This window comes from Sinocyclocheilus grahami, unplaced genomic scaffold (genome assembly GCF_001515645.1).
Source record: "Sinocyclocheilus grahami isolate Dianchi unplaced genomic scaffold, SAMN03320097.WGS_v1.1 scaffold1300.1, whole genome shotgun sequence".
NCBI classification, from domain to species: domain Eukaryota; kingdom Metazoa; phylum Chordata; class Actinopteri; order Cypriniformes; family Cyprinidae; genus Sinocyclocheilus; species Sinocyclocheilus grahami.
The window spans coordinates 198139-223922 of NW_015506479.1; the positions used below are offsets into that span (position 1 = coordinate 198139).

Consider the following 25784-nt stretch of genomic DNA (forward strand, 5'->3'; position numbering starts at 1 on the left):
ATTGTTTCTCCTCTATGCCCCGCCTTTCTGAAACGCGTAGATTTTTACAAAGCTCATCGGTCTGAAAAGCAAGGTGTGCTGTGATTGGCCAGCTATCCAGTGCGTTGTGATTGGCCGAATACCTCAAGCGTGTGACGGAAATGTTACGCCCCTTACCATACTGTTGATGCCCTGTCAGGCCGGAGCGACGAGACAAAAACATTAAAACCCATTATAAATGAGGCATTTGTTGCATCCAGTGGGGACATAATTATGGATTATAATGACTATGACTTATCTTTTACGCGTTGCGTTGCATCGCGCCACATAAACATAAATGAAGGGTCCTTGAACAGTGTTGTAAATACAACTTAACCACTGATTTCTAGTCGTGTCCTCTTTTGGAAGACCAAACAAAGTAGTGTCACTTTCACAACGAAACACAGCGGCCTAGCGTGAGGGGAAGCCGGGATAGAGTGAGCTGAGGCGAGAACGGCGTGGCCGGCGGATTCGACGAATGAGCGGCAACCACATGTGACGGACCCCGGGCTGGACTCCGCTTCGTCCACGGTGAAAGTTGATGTATTCCCTCGGCGACCAGCACAGATCAGCTCCAGGCATGACGAAGTGGATTTTGTCCTCTTTTGGAAGACCAAACAAAGTAGTTTCGCTTTCACAATGAAGCACACAGCACCTTCACGACATGGCGGCGGCGGGAACAACAATACTACAGCGAGAATAAAAGTTACGCCTTCTTTCTTTGCGTGAACATTTGGGCGGCGTTATGCAAATCTTCCCACATAGTGATGTAGATATGTGGGGGCGTGTTAGAACGAGACGTTTTAGGTAGGCGTGGCTGACTCTTAACTTTTATAAAGAATATCTCTTTGGATTTGAGACTTTAGTCTTTGCAACTTTACAGATCTTCTTTATGCACCAAGAGCTTGTAACACTCCAAAGAGAAAGGAAACATTGAAATCGCATCATATGACCCCTTTAATGTACTATAGTATAGCATCTGAAACCCTCACTATATCACAGTACTGCCACTTTTTATAAGGGTAGTGGACTGGACATCATGGCAGTGTTATTTTAATGTCATTAATATGCTATTCTAAATGTTCTTAATATTTTAGATTTTATTGGCATGTTTTATGTTTTATTTTAATTTTAGTCAAAGTTGTCATAATTTTGCAGTTTGTTTTTGTCATTTTGATGATTTTTTATTTTATTTAATTAGTTCTTGTTTTCGTTTTAATGTATTAGTTATTTTAGTGCTTCAGCTTAAACTAAACTACAGTGGGAAATGCTGCCTCGGTTACTAGCTGAAATAAAAGGAGGTCTTAAGTCTATTTAAATTATTGTACGTTAAATTATTGTTTATTATTATTATTTTGAATGGTTTTAGTTTTCCTGCATCATGGAACAATGGTTTATTTTATAGTGATTTTTGTGATGCATTAAATATAATTTTAGTGTGATAATTATATAGATTGTATGTGACGCAGTTAGGCAAAACCTTTCACTTGCAGTTGCGGTTCATCTGCTTTTTCCGTATAATTTCGTTTATTTATTGTTTGTTTGTTGCTGATGTTTACCCTCTTCTGTTTACTGTCGTTAAAATAAAGCCCAACAACAAATCAGTCAGACCACCTTGCGCTTAGTATAGAAAGTTCAGAATGTTTGAGACTTTAATTGCCGGAAAGTGTGTCTCGTTAGGTCGCTGTCTAGGTAGGCAGCAGACTAGGTGTTGAGACGCGGCCCAGTGCGCGAGCTCAGTTCAGTGTTTCTGCGCGAGGGCAACAAACACACGGACACACACAGTAAGTTACTGACCTTATTCAACTCCTTACAGGACTTTTGGTTTTTCAGACTGTGTTGTTTTTCTTTCTACAAACATGGAGGCATTCGGTTATAATTTAGATGTCATGTATACAGACCATTTGTACGCATGGAGTTAGAAACACTGGAAGCTGACAATGTTTCATTTGCGATATCCTGCTAGAAAACGGGTTTGTTTTCTTTCTATCTGGACGAGCAACTAGTGTTTTATTTTGATTTGTAATTGCTACGGTTGCTCATGTGATATGAGTGTTTATTTGCAGTCGGAAGCATGTATGATTGATGTTAATTATGAATATAGATGTGCTTTGATGAATGGAGGAGAGGACGAGGTGACGGGTTTCTTTGCTTTTACTGACAGTTTCACTCGCGATCAATTGTCGGATCACAGCTAAAACTTGAATTTGATCAGTATTTTGCTTTATGGAAGTATTATTAACAGTCTAAGAAATCTTCAAAGTGTGTATGCTTATTTATGTTTGGAATAGCATACTACTTGATATGTAGTACAGTATTTAATATAGGTTACATCATGCATTGAACCTCTGATATCAGCTTAATATTTATTTAATGACTTCTTTGATTGCACCACTGCAATTCTGAAGGAAAATGTAGTGGTGTCCTCACTTGCAGAGTGTATGTTTATCTTTAATTGCTGTTGGCATCTTAGGAAGCCGTATAGGCTACATGCACTTTGCAGTGTGCATTTTGTTTAAAACTTAATTTTGGCAGTCCAGTTGAAAAATGAATAGATGTTCAAACTGCGGTTTATATTAGCTGTCATAATGGAAAGTCACATCGAATGCATTGCATTATGGGATACTGTATTCCATGCATATTTCTAGCATACACTGCATGTTTTGTGCATTCTGCACGCACTATGCGTACAGTATCCCTATGCATATTATTCTGCGTTCAGGTCATTCTAGGAAGTTCCTATTTACGAAATGGGAAGTCATTTTTATGACTTCAGGTGCATTCAAGTGATTTTTGGATGGAGAAAGATTGCAATGTGCCTTTTCTACAAAAAAAAAAGTAGCAAGATGCACATCAGGAGTGTTTTTGCTTTTTTTGTTCCGTTTATGAGGGTGCTGTAAATTGAATTGTTATCTAGGGCTGCACGATTAATCGAATGCGATTGTCATGCGCATTTTGTTAAAAAAGCCGGTTCTGTAATCAGCAGGAAATCATCATCACGTGCTTTCAGAAGGAGCAGAATTTACTACACAGAGCCGTAGTTCACTGACAAGTTACGCAAAAAAAATCGCAGACGATTTTATTGCGCGATTCTGAAATCGAAGAAATCGTTGGCGATAATGACAGCTGTTTGCATAGCTTCTCAGTGAACTCCGGCTCTGTGAAGTAAATGCTGCTCCATCTGAAAGCATGTGAAAATACCACATTCAATAACATATTTTTACTCCAAACTCGCTTCAAAACGTCAGTCGAGTGTTTGAAATAAATCCTTCTGTGAGATGCTGTGGCTTCTTACACAGAATAAGGCACGCAACATATTTCATAGTATTTAAGCAGTGATAAAGGCATTGCATTATAAATATACTTTATTTGAATGAAAATTATAATAATAAGAACTCGGATAAACCGTGTTTATTAGTCACGTTGAATCAATGAAAGCAGTTGAATCTTCTGTTTTTGTATTTGGAGTTTCAGCGCGAGAGCGCCCTCTGGCCTTTGGATGGAGATTTACTGCTGATCACAGAACCGTGCTTCACTGAAAGATACGCATGACAATCACAGCTTCTGTCGAATTGCGATCTTGATTCCATTTCGATTTATCGTGCAGCCCTAATATGCCATCGTAATATTACAGCACTATTGTATTTTGTACATGCAACAGCAACAAAAATTCAGTTCATTTCACCAAATTGCAGTCAGCATTGTTAGCGTTCCACCGTACCTTCCGCGGTACACTGTGTGTTTTAGGCAAGTTTTACAGGAATGCTAAGGGGTTTATCACGGATGCCCCCAACTCAGAAACGTGGCTTTCCAGTTTTCCACTTGTAATGATGAATTTGTGGTGGCGTTCATATGTGATCAACTCATGCATATCTTTCCAGCATGACTCGAATGCCCCGCTACAGGAGTTTAAACTATGATGACATAGTATTCTCCTGTAAATAAATGTAATACAAATGCTTTCATTTGCATGACTATGTTTATACGCACCTCCGGTCTGTGTGGAAGTATAAACATGTGAAATGCACTGGAAGTGAATGTGTTTTTTTTTTCTTTAAAAAGTCAATCTCACTGACTAAGAAATGAGATATCTTACATTGCTTTTCCACAAGATCGTTTCAGGAAGGTGAATCTGTCTGCATTCCTGATCATAACTGAGTCAGCGGTGTCTGGCTCTGTCCTTGAAATACTGTTCATGCTGTTCACATTCTCGAAGGCCTTCATTCTTTAGCTGTAAGTGTTACTTGCAGCCTGCGTTATCGGTCAGAGCAGTTCCCGGCCTTTCATCGTGGAGGAGCGTGTGGTTTGGATGCCATTGTCAAGGCTGAGGTTAAAGTGATGTCAGGACGAAATGCCTCGACAATGTCTGTGGGAGGCGGTTTGCTCATGACCTCTAAGCGTTTGACTAGATTACACTGGATGAAACTTGATTATTTTGAGTGATTATCATCTACATAATGGTGACTCTCAGGATAGTTACAGGAAATAGTTACTGCTGTACTGACCCCACCACAGATGTGGAGGCTTTTATATGTAGTTTCTACTGACGCTACAGACCGCAGTGACTCAAAGTTGGCTTGCTTTTTGATTCCCTGACTAATATTCCACAGGCCTGTTGTGTCTCACTGTCTCTTCTACTGCTCGTATAACTAATAGTTTTGAATTATGGTGAAAAAAAAACTATTTCATTTTCAGCTGTCATCATCTGTTGGGCTCAGTGTTTTTGTTTTGGGAAGTGCAGATGGTTCCACCCCAGTTCTGCCACATTTTCCCTCATAAAAGCCACCGAACGTTTGGCCATGACATGCAACAGCACTGTAAAAATAGGGCTCAAAGTTTTCTGTATTGGTTTTTCACAGATGTATTTTTGAATTATGCATTGCATTGTGTTGTGTTTCAGGGTTAAAAGAATTATGAGTAAACTTGATAGTCTTGCCAGAAAATTGCTTTTTTTTTTTCTTACAGTGAATAAGACCTTTGTTACATTGACACACATTGGATTTTCTCCCAACTGTTCTCCTCCACTTAAGACATAAACTGTGTTTAAATTAATACTCTCCAAGCCAGCCATTTTGACATATTTTTGTGTATATCTGATCGATTGGACATGCACCCGAAGCTCAAAATGTAATTTGTTTGTCCGTTCTGGAGTGCGCCGCGCCACACATTTCAGCCTGAGGAACAGCATCTCTTGTGCGGATTGTGCTTTCAACGTTTTATTATCAAACATGTCCCACAATTTAGCAACAGTAAAGACGGCATCTTACAACAATCACCGATTGAGCTGATTCTGACGTTAAGTTTGGGTTTTAGGGAGGAACGAATGCGCACCGCTGTGAAGGGAAAGAAGTTGCGCAATACGAAACGCAGCTAGTTTTTAATAGCTTTACCTCATGTCTTCTTTTGTATAATCCTTAGAAGCCAAAATCAAAATTTTTTTTTTAAAATTAGCTTAATAAAACAGCCACAGGCCTAAAGTGTAAGCAGAAGTTTGAATGTTTAGTTCTCTCTTCTATCATAATTAAACAAGGCTTTCATGTTGCGCGTGCTGAAGCTCCTCCACACGAGCGCGATCTCGCTTCTGAATTGCGAATAGCAAAAATGCATCATAAACGAATGTTTGAAAAACAGCTGGCGACTCTGGTGAGATAGAATTTGCAAGATAATGTATATATAGCAATAATAAATGTATGTGTGTTTTATTAATTTCTCCAGTACCGATAGCAGAACCGTTAACATCAGAGCTTATCGATACGCCGGTCTTTCATAATTTAGTCCCGGGACCGATTAAATACCGGGTTTCGGTACCCATCCCTAGTTAGGAGTGAACATGTTTGCTTGTAGTGTCAGGTTTACTGTGCCATTCAAGCTCCTCCACTTGTACTGAATTTGAGAAAATGTCCTGTTTCAGTTTAAGTTGCTTATATCGCTGCTTTATGGAAAAAGTCCAGGTCATATATATATATATATATATATTTACATAAAAATTTAAAACTTGACAAATTGAAAGTTGATCGTTAAGGACATTTCCCTCATAAATTGAATTCTTTTTACTGTAATGCATTCAGATGTTTTTATTCGTAATAATTAGAAATTCTCATTCTCCGATGATTCTTATATATTTTTTTTTATTCCATGTTTTCATAATCATTACAGTAACTTTTGAAAATACTATTATACAGTGTTTCTTTCTTTATTTAAATCTGCATAAGTCAAACAAAGTTCACCAATTGGTAGGAAGTAGATGGAGGGAATATATATGCGTATATATATAAAAATACTAATAAATAAATTCAGTTAGATATAAATTGTATAATATTGAATAAATCATTTAATACTTTTAAAGGTGGAGTAAGCGATTTTTCAAAAACGCTTTAGAAAACTTATTCGGGCCGTATAGCAAAACAAACGTGTAGCCAATCAGCAGTAAGGGGCGTGTCTACTCATGATGTGGAGGAGAGAGCGTTCAGTGCACAGGACGGACATTAGCGAGCCGAGCGACAGAAAGATAGAGATGGCGGATAAAAAACAAGAGAGGAAAATGTTTGCAGAACAAAAGAGGGCTTAAGGCAATAAGGCAAGAAGTAGGACCCATGTGAATATCGGATCAGCTTTCCAGCACTGGAGAGAACTCAAGGAGCGGAAGGCCTGCGATCGGACGCCGAGGTTGCTTTGTTTCTTCTCGATAGGTGAGTAACACTGTGTCTGTGCCGCACCAGCTAAAGTCTGTCTAGTACACTGGACGCGATCAAAGCGACCGTTGAAAATCATTTGAAATTTGTGTCAATACGTCATGAATGGAACGCAGCAGCAGTTTTCTGTCCGGGATTTGTCGTATCGTGTCTCGCCGCATCCAATGTAGACCATAGATATGTATAAACTGTATATCTATGGTGTAGACAGCATCACTGATTATAATGAGTTCTATAGTATTTTGTCACGCCACGCCATTCATGTCCGGTGAAGACACAAGGTAACATTGGTTTTGCTTTGTTTCACAGAACTAATCGTTGCGTGGGTTGCGTACGTGTGTGTGGGGCGGAGCTATCAAAATAGGGGCGTGTTTGTTTTGGTGATTTCAAATGTCAACATTGGCTACCAGAAATCGCTTACCCCACCTTTAAGGTAAATATTATTGTTTTATGCTTATTGAATTTACTTTAATAAATGCTTTGCATTTTTTCTTTCTTTCTTTTGGGTTGAAATATGACCTGGACATGTTCTTGACAGTCGAGCCTTGTTTCTGTTCAGCTGGCCAGGCTCTTATTCCTTGGTTTACATACAGAATATAAAATCCTATCTCTCTCGCCTCAGTAAATGTGCCGTGTGCAGTTCAGGTTGAGTTTACAAAAGGATCTGTAAGTGAACACCTGTCTTTACTGTTTGCTTTGTTCTGCTCCTTCACACTCCACATGATTTTTCCTCAGGCAGCAAGATGCCAGGTTTTAGCTATTTTATGAACAACAGAGATGAGAGTCCTTTAAAATCTGATTTGTCGTTTTGCAATGGTGGAGTTTGAAGAACCAACCAATCTGTGATCTCCATTGGTTCACAGTGAAGTGGATTTACTGCCTCCTAAAAACTGAACGTTCCTGATCTTCAAGATCCAACTTGTTTAACAGGTGATGTTGTTGTGTTGTGTTCTGCTGTAACCTGATCTTCAGGAATGTCAAAATCTCATAGAATTCCTCAGTGGTCTGGTAACACATTTAGATATAATGAAAGGAACCTTTCACTTGTGTCTAGAAATGTTTGTAATGTATGCAATGTGAACCTTTTATTTTTTAATGTTTGTAAAGGATACTTGCTCCAAGAATACTTTTGATAATTGTGCAATTTGTGTACAGCCATTGTTACTAAATGGCATTGCAAACATAGTGATTATTTTCATGACAATTTGGCAATGTTTTATTACAATGGATGTTGTAAGTGAGTGGTGCTAAAAGGTTAATGCTATTTACTTGCCACTTACACTAAAGCCGACCCTAATCCAAACTGATAAGTGATTTGTTCAAAAGTAAAAGTGACATAAAACACTTGTGCAGAACCAATGATGCCATTTTAACTTGCTTCTACAAGTCTTTGAGCTCTTTTATCGTGACTTGTGTTTCATGGACCGCAGCGCTATACCAGGTGAGCTACCAAGCAAGTTTACTTCAGAAAATCCATGCATATGGAGCTGGTCATGTAAAGCAAAAGTCAAAAAATGTATGAGGTTACAAATCATGCACTATGGTAAAAGTGATAAAGTAAGTTTTGATTAATTGATAATCTGCTCCTGTAATCATAATTTGTGTGAAAAGGAATAAAAGTTTTACTTCCACTATTGTTCATTTCTGCTGGAAACTGCAGTGAATTGTATGTATAGTGCCGTCCTTAGGGGGTGCAACTGGTGAAAGCGATCGGGAAAGAAACCAGAGGGGCCCAGCTACCTACCTCGCACCGGGCCCCTCGTCAGCTAAGGAAGACTCTATGTATGTAGGTGTGTTTTTGGAGTGCTGCAAAAATGTGGGTTGCGGCACATCTTTCTAATGAGTCTATGTTGTATGGATCTCTATATGTTAATGAGATTGGCTAACCTCATTGCATGTGAAACACAACATAGTTCACACTGTTGTTCATCAGGGTGTAGCCAAATTTCTGCTAAATAAACATTGATATCTAAATGTGATCGGTCATATGTTAATGAGCTTATGTTTGTGTTGTCATGCAAACTCCCATAAACCAGATCACGAGAGTTGTGCCATTGCTGTTCATAAAGACTTAAGATTATGTGAAATTGGCAAAAAAAGGAGCCATATCTAGTGGCCAAAGTACGTGAAGATGGGCTATTTTAACTTTGGCTCTAGCAAATGCATAGCAGTACGCCATTTGTAACCCATTTGCAGTTTGCCAACAACTTGAGCTTGAGGCTGAGAAATAAGATTATGATGCAGATGCCAAATTTGATTAATTTAATGCTGAATTGAAGCAGTAAGAGTGTGTTTTGAGGTCATCATGCCCTCATTTAAGGTCTGTCTCTGGGAATGTTCTGTTATTTCTCATGTGGCCTGTTTCCTCAGCAAATGAAGGAGTCTTTGTTTCATAGCAGCTCAAACGACCTTGAAATTAGTTTACCATTGATAGATTTGGGAGGATATTACAAAATGTTTTATTTATTTCAAAGCCTAATGGCAGCAGTTTTTGCAATTTTGTAACTATATAAAAGCAAACTCTGTTTTTTTTTTTTTATACTTTCTTTCTGCTTGAACATGCAAAGGTATCACATGTTCAGCATGGGTTTCCAAGTGATTCAGTGGAGTTTCAAGTGATTCGGCATATGTCTGTCCACTGTGTTATTTTTCCTCTCCAGTTCTGACTTTTTAAAGTAGCAGGATGTTTTAAGACAAGTGATGGTATTTGGATTTAAGAGATGCATTGAGCTTTTCCCCGCCCCTTTTCTCTCGCGCGACTTTATTGCTTTACTGAGTACATCTGGGATGGAAGCGTTGGTAGTAAAGAAAAAAGAAAAGCATGCACGCTTTCCCCTCCCCCTCTCCTTCTCCGTCTGTGCCTGCCTATCCCGCCTCCCTCTCCGGCGGACACACCGCTACTCCCATAGTCTGTCAGGAAGTGTTATGACTTGCTGCCGTAGGTTTTTGTGAGGCAGGCAGGAATGCTGGTGTTTCAGATTAGCCTTGAAGGGTGTGGAGCGAGTACTGCCTCTACTGCTGCAACCGCTGGTGGCTACAGCTCCATTCTCAGCTCACGTCGGGACGGTTTGTCTCTATAGTTCTCTTTTTTTTGCTTCTTCTCTTCTCCCTCTACATCCCCCATTCTCTCATTAACGTTATACACTGGGGAAAGCATTCTCCCTGTTTCTGTCTCTTTCCCCAGCTGCTCTGCTAATGGCACAGCATCTGTAACAGCTCTCTCTTGTTTGAGTTCAGATTTTTTGCATCTGTTTGCAGTTTGGAGCGAACTAAGCAGTTCGGGGGTAAAAGGGCAGTTGTTTTAAATGAGATTTTAAAGTGTTTTTTGCGTCTTGTCAGACTGGTAAATCCATTTTGTGTGTTAGAGCACATGGTCAGTTTTCTGTTTTTGAATCAAAACCCAGAGAAAGCAGTTCGGTGGCAGTTTTCTTTTGCTTTGTAACAACACTGCATAATGGTTTTGACTTTGTTCAATCACTCATGCAGTGTTGGCAGTCCTTAGAGACACTGAAATTGAATTGTGGAAGATTCAAACTGATGATTCCTTGATGGTATGTAGCGCACAGTGCTGTCTCAGGGAAAGAGATGCCACAAGGGTGGAGAATTGGACCGTTTGTTTTTGTCTTTTTCTAAAAAATTCCTGCGAAGTTTCCATGTTGGCCTTCTGAATAGTTGAAGGATGACATCAAATGTAGACCTTGAGAAAAAATCTGCCAACAACCTTAGTCCAGTGCTTTCTTTAAGGGTTATTTACACAATTAGCGGTTTAACCGTTATGTAACTCTGGCATTGCCTTATTTTTGAAATTTTTTTAGAAGTCCATAACTTTATGCTGTCCCACCGGGGTGTGGTAGGACGGGTTTGCACCACTAATGACATAACAAAGTGTTGAAAAAAAACACAAGCTGGAGTGACAGCTATGGGAATAGAGATGTTGATATGCACCACGGGTGTGTCCTGATTCATCATGACGACTTGTAAGGAACAGGAAGATGCATCTTGGGCAGCTTGTACTAGTGCTTCATTGCTGTGATTGCTGCATGTAAGAGCAGATCCCAGGTCAGTTTGTACAGCAGAGTGTGATTGAGGCTGAGACGCTGCATCTGTTCTAGTTTCAGTTGCTATGGCTGGACTCTGCTCAACAGTTTTGATTTTGATGTGGCCTTGATTCAAACGGTACATCACTGTAATGTGTTCATTGCCGCTCACTGACATGTTGGACCAGTGCCATAACATTGCAGTTAAATGGATTGCATTTATTATTGTGATATCCTGGACAAATATTTACTTTGTTTTAGTGTATTGTGTTTAGTGTATTACTGCTTATTGTGTGTTTGGGTGATAAGGTTTAAGGTATACTCTTAAAAATATGGTTCCACAAAGAACATTTAACATGCATAGAACCTTTCCATTTCACAAAAGCTTCTTTAAAGACAAAGTTTTTTTAGGTTATTAAAATATTCTTCACAGTTAATAAAAATGAATAGGAATAGGTTACTGAAAGGTGCTTTGGGGAACCAAAACTTGTTCTTCTATAACTTGTTCTAGCAAAAAACCCATTTGGAGCCTTTTTTTTTTTAAGAGTTTAGTTGTTTAGGTTGAATTTCACAATTAAATAAAAGCAGGCCGACTGTTGGACAGTTCAGGTCGGACCGCATCTGGTATTCAGATTTTTACATATCTATCATAACTTTGTGATAAAATAACACACTGATCTTTCAAAGAAACACGTCCAGACTTTGACTTTTGGTTGTGGATTGGTCTCTTCTTTTTAGTTGATCTATTTTAGCTTCTCTTTTACAATTTTCACTGTGCAATAACTGGATTTGCAACTCTTTGCTAGGCTTTTACTAGCCTCGATGTCCAGTTGTCTCTACAGTTGACTAAACACAATGAATAGGACTTTAAATAGATGTAGTAGTGTTTCAATCTTTGTCATGGCAAATAATCATGTCACTGCGTTACTTACATTATGGCGAGGTTGCATTCAAAAGGACCTGCCTTGACACACCCTCTGGAACATGCATTTTGCCCAAATATAGTCTACTCTGTTGCATGCTTGATAGACGTTTGCATGTCATTTGCATGTCTTATGATGTCTTATCATGTATGTACAATCCCTCTTCCAGGTTTCTCTCTCAAAAGTTTTTGTCCTTCTCTCCACAGAAGGACACACTTTATTCGACTGAGAGAGCTTCAGGTTGTTCTTTGGGAGATGGCAGGAAAGATATCCAAAGAAGAGCTGGAAGAGTTGCGGGAGGCCTTCGGGAAAGTCGGTGAGTGCTCTTCCGTTCTGACCAGTTTTGTCTACTCTAATCACTACTTGGCGTGCCGCCCTTGAAGGTGTCTTTTTCCTTCACGTATCTTGTGATTTCTACTGATTTGTCTTTGTTTTGTTTGCATAGATGAAAACAGCTACATCACTGTGCAAAACCAAAAATTAGGATTAGCAAGCCCTTCAAATGGCATTTAGATCCTGGTTTAAAATGGCATTGATTGGGAAACTCAAGACTACTTGTTAGTCTTGTCCCATAACAGTCTGCATTGTTGTTGCTCAGAGACACATCTGGGTTTTTCATTTGACCTCATGAAGATTTTGGAATCACTTGTTGACTGGCGCTTGAACTGTCCGCATGGACTCTAGTCTCCAAACCAGCAACTGTTTGCTGCCACTATGTATATATATATAAATAATCTGAAAGATTCACTTTGAGTAGGACTTTAATCTATTTATTTATTCAGTAGCATGTACTGGGCATGTACTGTGAGTATTTGCCATATTTTGAGCTATGAGATTGTCAGCTGCAGAATTTATCAAGTCAGTTACCAAGTTAGCCAAGTGTTAGTTCATCCAAAAATGACAATATATCACCATTTACTTCATGTCATTCCCATTGATTTAAAAAATGTCAGTGAAGATATTTTTTAATGAAACCTGAGAGATTTCAGTCCCTCTATTGAAAGTCCATTCCACCAAAACTCAAAAATAAAATGACTGTGAGCAGCTATCTATTCAATGCTGGCTGATGCTCATAGCAGAGGTTTCTTGAATATATATACTCACATGAGCTCTTAAGGTTCATCAGAAGTGGATTTTGTTAAAGTGGTTTTAAAAAGCCTGGAACATCCATATCAGTGACTACCTGAGTTTGAGTGTTGCATAGAGTATCAGTAGAGAATTAATATGGTATGTCAGTAGATTTACAGAAAGCAATGCATTTAAGAGTATAGAGTATATCCAGTTTGTGATCTTAAACTTCTGGGTTTTAAAGTTTGTGGAATTTGGATTTGGATGTTTTTCATGGTCCTTGACAGGAATGTGCTTCAGACTACATTTTCCCATTTATCTGATTTCTCCAGCAGACTGGGCAGAAAAATTGAGGCTTGAACGGCTGCCAGTGTCATGGTGTTATCATGCACATACTAGAAAACCCCCAGTGTCTGACAGTTCAGTATCTGTTTTAGTATTGCAGATAGCATTTATTAGATCCTCAGATCCTATAACTCTGTTTCAAATACAGTAGCCTACCTACAAAACAGGCATTCTCTCTACATCCACATATTTGGCAAATGGCAAGATACCTTGTTCTGGTCAGAATCTAAGGCCATGTTGTGTCTAGTTTGTGGATAACACCAGAATGCATTACTTGAAGCTCAGTAAAACTGTTCAACGTAAATGTGTTTAGCCTGAACTATAACTATAACTTTAGTCATAAGCATAAATTCTATACATATAAACATTTTCATTGTTTTTGCGATGTTTCATTGAAGTGTATAGATCTTTGTTTTTGTATTAAAATGTTAAATTGATGTTTTTAAGCTGCCTAAAGTATACCCAAGAGATGTTTTCACATTTCCAAAATGTTTTAGTTTGCATGCACATATGCAGTAAAATGCAGAATTTCTTAATTTTCTCAGAGTTTGTTGCTGGTCATTTTTACTCTTCAAACTGTTTAAACTGCATTTCCTCACCCTTTGTTTCTTTGTAGTTGAGGTTTCTTAACTTTTTTTGAGATGTTGAACTGCAACGTAACCCAATTGCAACCAAAATGTTTTGTGCTTGTTGGGAAGATGCAAAATGTTGACTCTAAACCATTCATTTTCATTGTTCTCCATAGATTTGAATGGCAATGGTTTTATCTGTGACTTTGAGCTCCACGACCTGTTCAAAGAGGCCAATCTGCCCCTGCCGGGGTACAAAGTCCGAGAGATCATCCAGAAACTGATGGAAGAGGGTGACAAAGACAAGGACAATAAGATCAGCTTTAATGAGTTTGTGTCTGTAAGTGTCTGCAAACCGTTCTGTTCCTCATGTATGAGGGACAGATACATTCCTTAATATCCAAAGATAATTATGCACCTACATCCTACATACAGAATGTATATCGGCATACACATCCAAACTATGCTAAAGACTTGCTACACACAAAAATCACCTTTAAAAAAAAAAAAAAAATCCCTCAATTTTCCTTGTAATGCTTTGGACAATAAAATGTAGTGATTCAACGCTTTGTTCTGTCTATAGATTTAACATTTGAAAATCAAATGTTATTGTTGAAAGAAAAAAAACATTGACATGATCACATATACTGTTGAGATATTGTGCTGTGCACGCATGAGATTTTAATGGGTGAGTGCATGTTACATCTTTTAGAAAACAGTTGAATGGTTAAAGCGAAAAGGTTTCTGCATGGTTAATGAATTAGTCAGAAAGAATTAGTAAGTTAGTAAGAAGGCTATTTAAGGTTGTTTAGTTGAACCTAAGTTTGAAACGCAACAAATTGTTCAGAAGGCACCATTTACAGCTTTAAATCCCCGATTTGCATAATCAGCAGTAGCTTTCAGCATAAATAGACAATGCATTGTACATTGAGATTAGAGTTTCAGTGCTGAATCCAGATGGCATTTCGCCATTGCATCATTTTTAGGAAGTAGCGTTACTAAAAGTGATGGAATAAAAATAATTAGTATTAAACATTGTTATGATGCCTCAGAATGTGTGGGTTAGTTGAGTAGAGTTGTGCTGCAAATTTTCTAGACGATCAGATGATACAGTAGGCCAAAAATTTCCAAAAACTAACACTACCCGTCAAAAGTTGGGAACAATTATGATTATGATTTGTTTTTGCTGCCTAATGATTTTCTGGAAACCGTGATTCATTTTTATTTCTGGATTGTCTGATGAATAGAAACTTCAAAAGGACGGCATTTATTTAAAAACGGAAAACTTTTGTAGCATTATAAATGCCTTTACTGCCCTTTTTTTTTGTCTTACCCAGACTTTTGAATGGTAGTGTATCACAGTTTCCACAAAAATATGAAGCAGCAAAAACTGTTTTTGACATTGATAATAATAAGAGATGTTTCTTGAGCAGCAAATCAGCATATTAGAATGATTTCAGTCTTGGTGAGCATAAGAGACTTCTTTCAAAAACATAAAAACAAAATCATCATTATTCCAAATGTTTGACCTGTAGTGAACATTTAAAGGAGAGACCCAAGCCATATCTATAGATTCTGGTCTATGATCAGTGAGACGCTTTTGCAGTCAGTAATTGTTGATGTATAATATTAAAGCTGTTTCATTGAGACTGCTGTTGATGCTTCCTGTAAACAGAGCGTCGTCCTGTTGAACAGCCCTGTGTTTGTTTGCACTGCTGCGAGGAGGTTATGAGCAGCTGCTAGCAGCCTCCGCTCACTAGATGCTCCACTTGGCACAGACAGTCATGCTTTAATTACCCACACTGCCACATGTCAGAAAATATGTGCATCTGTTTAGTTTCAAAGACCTTGTGTGTGTTTGCCCACGTGTATGCTTGTGTATTTTTTCAAATAGTAATACATATTTTCTTCTTCATGTGTGGATCAATTGGTTGCTGTGTATTTAAGCAATGATGTGCATGAGTCAAGTCCCAGGCTAAAAGTTGCTGTTAGGCATGACACACTGTGCAGTGACTATATTCACAATATTGCATGGTGTCAAGGGCCAGATTTTACATAATGAAAGGTTACACTTTATTTTGATAGTGCGCTTTTGACATTCTACTAAGAGATTAGGGATTTTAAGCAGCAACAGCTGATGGAATGGCAACGGCAAAGAAAGTGCGATTGCGCATGCACATGCGCGACATTAAGAGCTACTTCGTGACGTGTACATTGTAACGGTCTACTACGGGAGTATAGCTAATTTGCCGTAGTCGCTACTACGTGACAGATTAAAAGGCTAGTTTATTTTGCATGGTAAATTAGGGCTGTGCAATATATCGAAATATCGCAAATGTACATATCGCAATATGCATATCGCTACAGCTTGCAATATTTGGGGCCATGAACAAAAGACAAAGAGAAAATCACTCACTGCTCTTACCTAAATAACTTTTGTAGCTTAAATAAGAATCAGTGCATATTGAATTCAAAGAGTAAATACTAAGCAGTGTTTTATTTTTCCTTTTTATTATTCAGTTCCTAAACTCATGTTAAAATGATTACACTAATGTTAAAATGACATTTTTTTATATAATGCTCGAGTAAAACATATACCGTTCACTTTCAGAAGTTGTTGTAGGGGTGCTTTCTTATTAGAATCAGAATCAGAATGAGCTTTATTCACCACTTAAGTGTTCGCAAACACAAGGAATTTGTTGTGGGTTTACAGGAACTCTTGATGCATACATACATACAAATAACCATATATATATATATGACACAAGATAGTTATAGAAGTTCACAGAACTGACTCAGCAACAGCTAAGTAAAACTGTTTAATCTGAGCATGTGGCACTTTTAAGCATTATCGTATCGCATATTGAATATCACATTATTTAATGAGTTATCGCATATCGCATTTTTCTCCAATACCGCACAGCCCTATGGTAAATCTAGGTTTTTAGATTTATTGGCATCATACAAGACTAAAAACTCTTCTTCTGACAATAAGATGTCGTTTAATGCCAAAAACACTCTTTCTTTTGCCTGTTTAAATTACATTTTTTATTATTCTAATGATAAATGATTGAATGTTTCACCGTCCTCTCGGTTGTTGCTGTTGCTTAGTGATTTTTGCGCTCTTTGGCTACAGCAGTTAACAGTTTACTGTACATCAGATCGCCGTTGCCGTTCCATCAGCTGTTGTTGCTTAAAGTCCCTATTAACTTTGCAACTACATGACAGCTAGCAGTCATTAGAGCATTGTCTGCTTAATATCTGCTAACACTTTTCTGATGGCTCCCAACAGAATTCTACTGACTATAAGTACACTTTGCAACTGCAAGTCAACTTATTCTACTAACCCTAACCTAACAGTCTACTAATACTCTAATGAAAGTTAGTTGGCATGTACAGTAGTAGTAGCTACTTATACAATAGTTAGTAGAATGTCTGAAGTGGACTATCGAAATAGTGTATTTTTGTATTATTTTTGTTGTTTTATTAAGCAAAGTAGTTTCAGACAAGTAAGCTAAGTTAATAGTTAGCTAATAGTTACTTCTCTGGGTGCTGTACAGTTACAGTTTCATGTATCTGAGCATTTCAGTATGACTTTATAATGAATATTATGGTCCCTTGTGTCTGCACAGATCTTTCAAGAGTTAAAGAGCAGTGACATCGCAAAGAGCTTCCGGAAGGCCATCAACAGGAAAGAGGGTATCTTGGCTATCGGCGGCACATCTGAGCTCTCCAGTGCAGGCACACAGCACTCCTTCTCAGGTAAAAAAAAGCCTTGCTTTCAGTGGATCAAACAAACCACTGCTTCCTTTTGATATAATTACATTTGCACCGCACTTCCCACTGGCCAAGGTAAAGTAATAGTTTCAGATGGTAATAATATGGTCTTTGCATCTTGAAATCTACATGCTACTTCAAAAAAGGATATGGTAATACCAGGTCCAAAATCCCATAGCATTATTATGGTACCATGCATTTAAAAAAAAAAAAAAAAAATATATATATATATATATAATTTTTTTTAAAGTATTTAATGGTATGCAATCTTGTTTTCTGTGTCTTTGTCCAGAGGAGGAGAGGTTTGCTTTCGTGAACTGGATCAACACAGCGCTGGAACAAGACCCTGACTGTAAACATGTGTTGCCCATGAATCCCAATAAAGATGATCTCTTCAAGGCTGTAGGTGATGGTGTTGTGCTGTGGTAAGTAAAACTCACCCCTTAACATCTTATCTGTGGTTTTATTTTATATTAAGAAACCTCCTAAATGCATGTGCCTTTGTTTCCTTTTAGTAAAATGATCAACCTGTCAGTACCTGATACTATTGATGAGAGAACCATCAACAAGAAGAAACTAACACCATTCACAATACAGGTATGGGTCTGAATTTTTTATTTTTTTGGCTCCTTCTCTGTTCTAAGATTATTCTTTGAAATATGACTTCGAAACACTTGCATGGTTTTAATCCTTTTGTTTCGAGTCACATATGTGTTAGAGAGAGATTTGAGGCTAACAGAGATCATCGCTTTTGTCTTGCAGGAGAATCTTAACCTGGCTCTTAACTCGGCCTCTGCCATTGGCTGTCATGTGGTCAACATCGGGGCTCTGGACCTTCGGGAAGGCAAACCTCATCTGGTTTTGGGCCTGCTGTGGCAGATCATCAAAATTGGTCTGTTTGCTGACATTGAGCTGAGCAGAAACGAGGGTATGTGTCTCTGTTGCACAAATACGGTTGCACATATTGTCCAAATAGTGCTGGCATTGTCATGGCTGATAACAACATTCAGGAATCCTGACAAACAGATGAAGCTCTCATTTAAAGAAGTTAAACGATAACCCAACTGACTGAATTGACCGTTGTGGCAGACTTGCTCTTATATCTGACCTCATTAGGACTGAACAGTTTGTTTTCTCCTAAATTAAACCTAAGGGAGTTTAGGCCTGTCCCAGAGGCCCTGTGCCTTAACAGAGAGAGTTGTCTAGCAATCAATAAACATTAATATTATTATATAAAGTTGCTTTTCATCTGACAGACTGCCAGGAATGAGTAGTCACAAAGCAGGACTTGGATGACAAATTATAGACAAATAATATAATTGCCTTGGCTTGGCATTTATAGATCCAGTGATGGTTCTGTATACACGCATCAGTGCCTTGAACTGCAGGCAACAACCATCAACCAGTAAAAGTGAGACAAATGCGCTGTCTTCTGGGTTCTCATTGGGTTAAAAACCCATAAACATGTTGCTGTGTTCTGGATCATTTGCAGAGGTTTGTGTGTGTAAGCAGGGAGAATAGCTAGAAGGACATAGCAGTAATCTAATCTAAAATGGTGTTATTACTGATGGGCCTTGCTACACAGTGATTAGTGAATAGCTAGAGGGTGTTCCTTCATTCAGGCCAAAGTTTGTCAGCCAAGCTGAGATCCATGCAAGTACTTAGTAGATCTACATGTCCTTAGTGTAGCAGTAGCAGGAAAATCCATGTGACTGGACGGTAGGTACCAGCAACATTGAGTAAATGAAGAAAGGAAAGGGACCAACACGGAACCCTGAGGTACTCCAGTGGTTTGTTTGATCTGTGAAAGGAAAGAAGAGACCTGGTTGAAAAAAAGTGTTTTCATATTAACAAAAATCTGAAGCTGGTCTGTAATTTTCTGCTAATGTAGAGTTTTTAAAGTTTTGGGTTTACCTTTGCCTACTTGAATGTGGTGGGAAAAGTATTGGCACTACAGTAAATATTTAGATAAACCTCTGACAGAGATGTTTGACATAACAATTGAGTTGTGGTGCACTTTGAGGTCATGGAAAGAGCCTGGTCAATTTGAATTTAAGTGAATTGACTTTCTGAAGCACAACAGGAATTGTGAAATTATCAGTGTTCAGTGAATACAAAATCATGTAGGTAACGGTGTTGCAAAAGCTAATACACATTAGAATCCGTGGATTCGCTGCATTCTGGTTAACTGATACACATGGTCTTTTTTCAGCTCTGGCGGCATTGTTGAGGGATGGAGAGACACTTGAGGATCTGATGAAACTGTCTCCGGAGGAATTGTTGCTTCGTTGGGCCAACTTCCATCTGGAGAATGCCGGCTGGAGCAAGATCAACAACTTCAGCCATGATATTAAGGTCAGTCTGTGTTTGTTGTGTTTGTTTACTGTGATCTGCTTTTGTGTCTGCATGCTAATAAAGTATCAGATCTCTGTCTCTACTAATGTTTTCATGAGGATATTAAGCATGATAATTGTGGTAGTAGTCCAGCATATCTGTTATATTCATTTAGTTGTAAGATATGAAAGCTGTTGGTGTGAGATCCTATGGTAAAGTTTTAAATGCAGAGTACCACTCTCATATAAGGGCTTTTATTCTCTTATCAAGATAATTGATATAAAATTGATTTCCTGCTTATTGAAATAACATATTAGTCTGTACAGATGTATTATTGTCATGTAATGGATGATAAAGTTCATAATGTTTCTTTTGCATCACATGTACACCGAATCACACATTTCACTCCTGACAACAAAGAAGAAACCAGTTGTCAGATATCTTTTTTACAGACAACATGAAACTGCATTCTAATTTCTTATTGTGATGTATTCCAGAATAAAAAAAAATTGTTTATAAAAACTTTCAAAAAATGATTTTCAAATATTTTCCTTTAAAATTATGTGCACATCAGTGTGTTGATGCCATGTTCACTTTAAATGAAAGACTAAAATGTCATGACTGGGCTTTAATAATCATACTATATGTATTTTTAGATTATAGAGTCATAACACTTTCATGGTCAAATTTTAGTGAATATTTCCGATACAGTCCTGTTGTTCTGAATGATATTTGCCAATCATTGCAATAGTGGTTAAACAGTCACAGATAAAGCAATCACTATTATTGTTGCTCATGCTTAAAGTTAGTCTTTGTATTAAACAGCAGTTGTTCTTAATTCTGGTCCTGGTGACCCACCACTCTGCACATTTTGTATGTCCCTCTTATCTGACGCATTCAGTTGAGCTCATAGAGCTGTTCCCTAATAAGCTGATGATCTGAATCAGGTGTGTAAGATAAGAAAGACATACAGGCTGTGTCCTAAAGCTGAAAAATGCTGCCTTTGTGGATGCGTTCCAAGGTAGAAAAGCATCAAGGCACATCTGAATCCTATGTTAGTTTCACTTCCTGTCTCCTTAGATACCTTCATATGATTGATTTTTGAGGGCAGCATAGATGTATCCTTCTCTGCCTTTGATATCCCACATTCCTGTGCGTTCCATTCTGTGACCGTTGAGCTAAAAATAAAGATGGCATCTGAAAGTTGCTGTTGTTGGTCAGTTTGTGTAAACCTAGGTTTTTAACAAACTTCATCCACTTTTGAAGTGATTTCTAGTGAGAAATTAGTATTGCAGTAATTAAATATTCACTTAGTTATCACCCAAGCTCTCTCTATTTTGTTGTAGATCATTAAACTGTCACACTACCTCAGACGCCCATCCGAAATCAGTTTAATGAGGTTGCTACCTTCGTGCACAAATGCTGCCTGCAAAGTCCTTGCCTGATAAGGCAGCGAGTCATCAAGCTTTCAGACGCAGCCACAAAATGTGCAGAGAAGTGGGGCATGACTTATTGAGAAGAGGCATGCTATTACTTTTCTATTCAAATTCTGAGTTATATATAGAGCACACAATATTATAGGGACTTGGGAGTGGGTGGGCTCTTTTGACTTCAGAACACCACAACATCAGCATATCAACAACGTAGCATTGTGAAAGGGAGATTTTCCCACACTCAGAAAATGTGTACATGTAGTTATATATAGTTATAGCTTTTTAAAAGCTTAAGAATGACTTTAAATCAGGGGTTCTCAAAGTCTATTCAAAGGTCCAAACCTGAATTTTCATCAGTGTCAAAGGTCCGGATTTTAGGAAACAATTTAGGAAACAATTAGTTATTACAAAACTTGTTTTTAATAAACATACATAACATGCATAACAAATAAACATACATTTTTTGAAAAATTTAAGTACAAAAGTGGCAAAACAATTAATTTAAGTAATTAGTGTCAGCAATAGAGGTCGACCAATAAGGGTTTTTCTCTGGCCGATGCCGATATTTAGAAATCAGGGCAGCCGATGGCCGATATATGATGCTGATTTTTTTGGCCGATATGTTTGGCCGATTTATTTATTTTTCCTTTATCTGGAAAATCGATTTCTGGCGGTCAGTTTTAATTCTGTGACGGGCCGCCACAAATAACTCAATGTATGGGAAACACTGGACACTGCTATAAGTCAAATGGCCATAATCTAAATGATAACAACAACAATAAAAGTACTCATATTAGCGGTGAAATGTCGTCTGATTATGTCAAACGTCATACGCTCACTGGATGTCATGAAGGAAAAGTTTCAATATCTCGCCTTCGCTTTCATTTCGGACCATCTCCAAAAAGACATTAAAAAAACTAAACATATGATTTACAGGTTTAACATGCGTTTATCAAAGTAGGAAATTAGTGTTCTTGAAATACGAAATGGAGGCGGGTCCGGACTAAATTCCCTCCGGATCCGGACTTTGAGAAGCACTGCTTTAAATGATACGTACTGTACTACTACAGTATATATACTAATGTTAAAGCAGCACTATGTAACTTTTGGCACTCTAGCGGTTAATAAACAGAACTGCACACATCCCGCGGAAGAACATTCCAACCGGAGCTACTTCTCTAAGTTTATGTCTCTGGCGATTCACGCAGGTATGTGTTACTCCGCAGCGGTGACGACCCGATCAGGCTACAATAGTCCAAATATAAGTACCGTATTGGCCCGAATATAAGATAACCCTGATTATAAGATGACCCCCCCTTTTTCCAGATGTACCTTTTGGAAAAAGGCTTTTTAAAAACCAAATCTTGTTTTTTCTCAGTAAAACACATTTTGTGGTTTTGACAATTATTTTCATATTGCATTTTTTTCCTATTTTAATTTTTTTGAAAGTATGGTAAAATCTGGTAAACTGTACCAACAATCACGTTTAAAAAATATACACTTTTTGAAAAAAAAAATAAAAACTGGTAGCCCATCTGAATTAGGACATTTAGGCTATCCATCTAATAGTAGCCTACCAAAATCTTATTAACAGTAGAAGTTAAATCTTACTGTAGTCTTCAAATCTGGGTACTGTCTTACGTTTTAAAATCACAAAGGGAGTTTGGTACCATCAGGCTAGCATGACAGTCACGACTCATGCAGCTGTAAGCTTTTCTTTTTCTTTTGTTTTTACTCGCGACCTTTACAACACGCATTACATTACGTATTTCATGGCACACTCGTTTTATGCATATTTGGCGTCACCTATTGTTGTGGGTGTATTATTGACATGTCAAAGTCTAGACCCTGAATATAAGACGACCGCGTTTTTTCAGATGTATTTCCAAGAAAAAAATGGGTCAATGCGGTACGTATTATAAGTGTACCGTAGTGATTCGAAATAAGACAAAAACGCGGTTTGGAAGATGAGTTCATGATGTACTCATTTTGAACACAGAATTTTGAACACAGAAAAAGTTACATAGTGCTGCTTTAAATGACATGTACCTGAAAAAAAATGAATAGCATAAAACGAATAGCAAAATAGCATAAAACGTGTGTGAATGTAAAATGGAAAGTTTTACATAGATGTTTTGCACATTTTAAATCTCTTGAACTAATGGTTAGATGACAGATTTACTTTAGCTTTCCTTTAAAGATGAAATCATTCTCAGCCTCAAATGAATGGAGACATGTTGCCGAACTTATCCAAATTAGAATTTACATAACAGCTAACTCCATTTTCTGTTTCATAAAGGCAGTTCACCAGAGCGAAAGCTCAGTTACTTTGACTTTCAAATGCTCTGGCATGTCATGAATTTACTCAAACATGCGAGGGGTCATTTAGTGTCTAAAGAAAGATGTGTGACCTGAGATGTTAAGCGAGTGCCCTCTTGACTCGATCATTCTCATAATAAAGCCATTTGGTGAATCTGATCTCTACTGAATGATTTAACTAACATCTGTCTCTATCTCCCTCTATGCTGCAGTTAACAGATTTTTCAAACTGTGTAAAGGTACTTTTCCAAATGTACTGCTAAGATCAGTTACAGAATGCATTTTTGTTGTCGTTTTGTTAGGAATTCATGCATGATTGTGTGTTTCTCTCTGGATTGTGCCTCATCTAAATATAATTGACAATGTAACTGTATTCTGCTGCCTTCAAGTGCTTTGTGATTTTGTTCAGAATAAAATGGATGCGTTGGACAGTTATAGAACTGAAGTCGCACAAGCCTGTTGCCTCATAGTATTTTTGGCAAGCTTTTATTATTTATTCTTCAACAACAGTACACAAAATGCATAGAAACTAAGTTGTACCAGCAATATACACAATGAAAACTTAAATATGATTAATACCACCTTATGACATGATTCTTTAACCCCAAATATTTGATACACAAATATCTAAAGCCTCTAAATGATCAAAACTTTGCTGAAAAACCCAGTCTTTTGGAGAGATTGGCATAGTTTTTAATGACTTTGAAGTCTCTGATAATCAATCATTGTTTTACTTCAGCTTTTAACACAAAAGTAAGTAAACATGGTTTTCTGTTGGAATGGATTCTGTAATTATGCCACTATGGCGTTCATGTGCTTTCAGCTCATAAATACAATCCTGCAGACAGGACTTGAAGGCAGCATTACACTACAGGTTCATTGAAAGATTTTTTTCTCTTCTCACTCTTGCAGGACTCGAGGGCTTATTTCCACCTGCTCAACCAGATCGCGCCGAAAGGTCAGAAGGAGGGTGAAGATCGTATTGACATTGATATGTCAGGCTTCAGCGTGAGTTCAAATTATATCATTCCCTATGTGTTTCTGTGTCATAAACCATTCCAAAACGTGAGACCGGAAACATAAGATCAGCTTCACAATATCTACGGTCTTACAATGCACTCGTGAGCTGCTCTCAGTATTGGAGGGAGGTTTGTATCAGAATATCAAAGCTTTAGTCACTGTAGCAGCTCATTGTAAGTCAGGACGGAGGCAGTCCATCTCAGATGTGTGATGAGACACACTGGGGACTTCCTGAAAGCCTCAAGCTTCCTGCTTTTTGGAGAGCAGTTGTCAAGCATCAGCAGTTCAAACACTAGTGTTTCTCTGGGGGTCTAAACTTGGCTTGAGAGGGTGAAAGTGTATGCAAATCTGGGATTGATTGTTCATTCACTGCTTTGGTTTGGGACAATAACAACATTGCCCATTACCCAGCAGCATCTAAACAGACCGAGGTCTGATGTGTGAGTGCCGGGTGACTCGTGTGAGTGAATTTAACCCCACACGCTGGCCGGAGCAGCTGTTATTGACTGTGTGCTGAATGAGAGGGATGTGGTTTCAGCCAGCAGCTGCTGTAGCGCTGGGACACAGTCAGGGTCATTTCATCATGAAAAAAGAAAAGATTAACAAGTCAAAAGTTTGGGGTTGGTAAGATTTATTAATGTAAAGTCTCTTCTGCTCACCAAGGCTGCATTTATTTGATGAAAAATATTGGAAAGAAATATGAAATATTATTGCAATTTAAAAGAACTGTTTTCTATTTGTATATATTGTATACATATGTACACATGATCCTTCAGAAATCATTCTAATATGCTGATTATTAGTGTATCAAACTGTGATGTATAGTTTTCAGGATTCTTTGATAAATACAAAGTTTAAAAGAACAGCATTTATTTGCATTTCTTTTTTGTCGCAGTGAAAATCTTCACTGTTACTTTTGATTAATGTGTACTTGCTGAATAAAAATATTAATTTCTATAAAACATAAATAAAAAAATGACTGACCCCAAACTTTTGAACAGTTTATTTACTTATTTACTAAAATTCTATATGTGACCCTGGATCACAAAACCAGTCATAAGGGTCAATTTTTTGAAATTGAGATTTATACGTAATTTATATGAAATTGAGATTTATATGATAGCACAATATTTGGCTGAGATACAACTATTTGAAAATCTGGAATCTGAGAGTGCAAAAAAATCTAAATATTGAGAAAATCATCTTTAAAGTTGTCCAAATGAAGTTCTTAGCAATGCATATTACTAAT

At 37.8% G+C, this 25784-nt stretch overlaps 1 protein-coding gene across 2 annotated transcripts in view; it reads left to right on the plus strand.

Moving 5' to 3' along the window:
* Positions 1-1698: 1698 nt before the first annotated feature.
* Positions 1699-25784, plus strand: part of pls3 (plastin 3 (T isoform)) — a 30710-nt gene continuing 6624 nt past the window's right edge. The window contains exons 1-9 of one of the 2 annotated variants that reach the window (XM_016254995.1): positions 1699-1802; positions 11877-11986; positions 13829-13992; positions 17285-17414; positions 17722-17854; positions 17945-18026; positions 18192-18357; positions 19642-19784; positions 24428-24523. In XM_016254995.1, the coding sequence (XP_016110481.1) occupies positions 11926-11986; positions 13829-13992; positions 17285-17414; positions 17722-17854; positions 17945-18026; positions 18192-18357; positions 19642-19784; positions 24428-24523 (975 nt within the window). In that variant the 5' untranslated portion in view covers positions 1699-1802; positions 11877-11925. Of the gene's footprint in view, positions 1803-9610; positions 9777-11876; positions 11987-13828; positions 13993-17284; positions 17415-17721; positions 17855-17944; positions 18027-18191; positions 18358-19641; positions 19785-24427; positions 24524-25784 lie in introns of those variants that run through there. The other variant, XM_016254994.1, reaches the window with a different exon arrangement.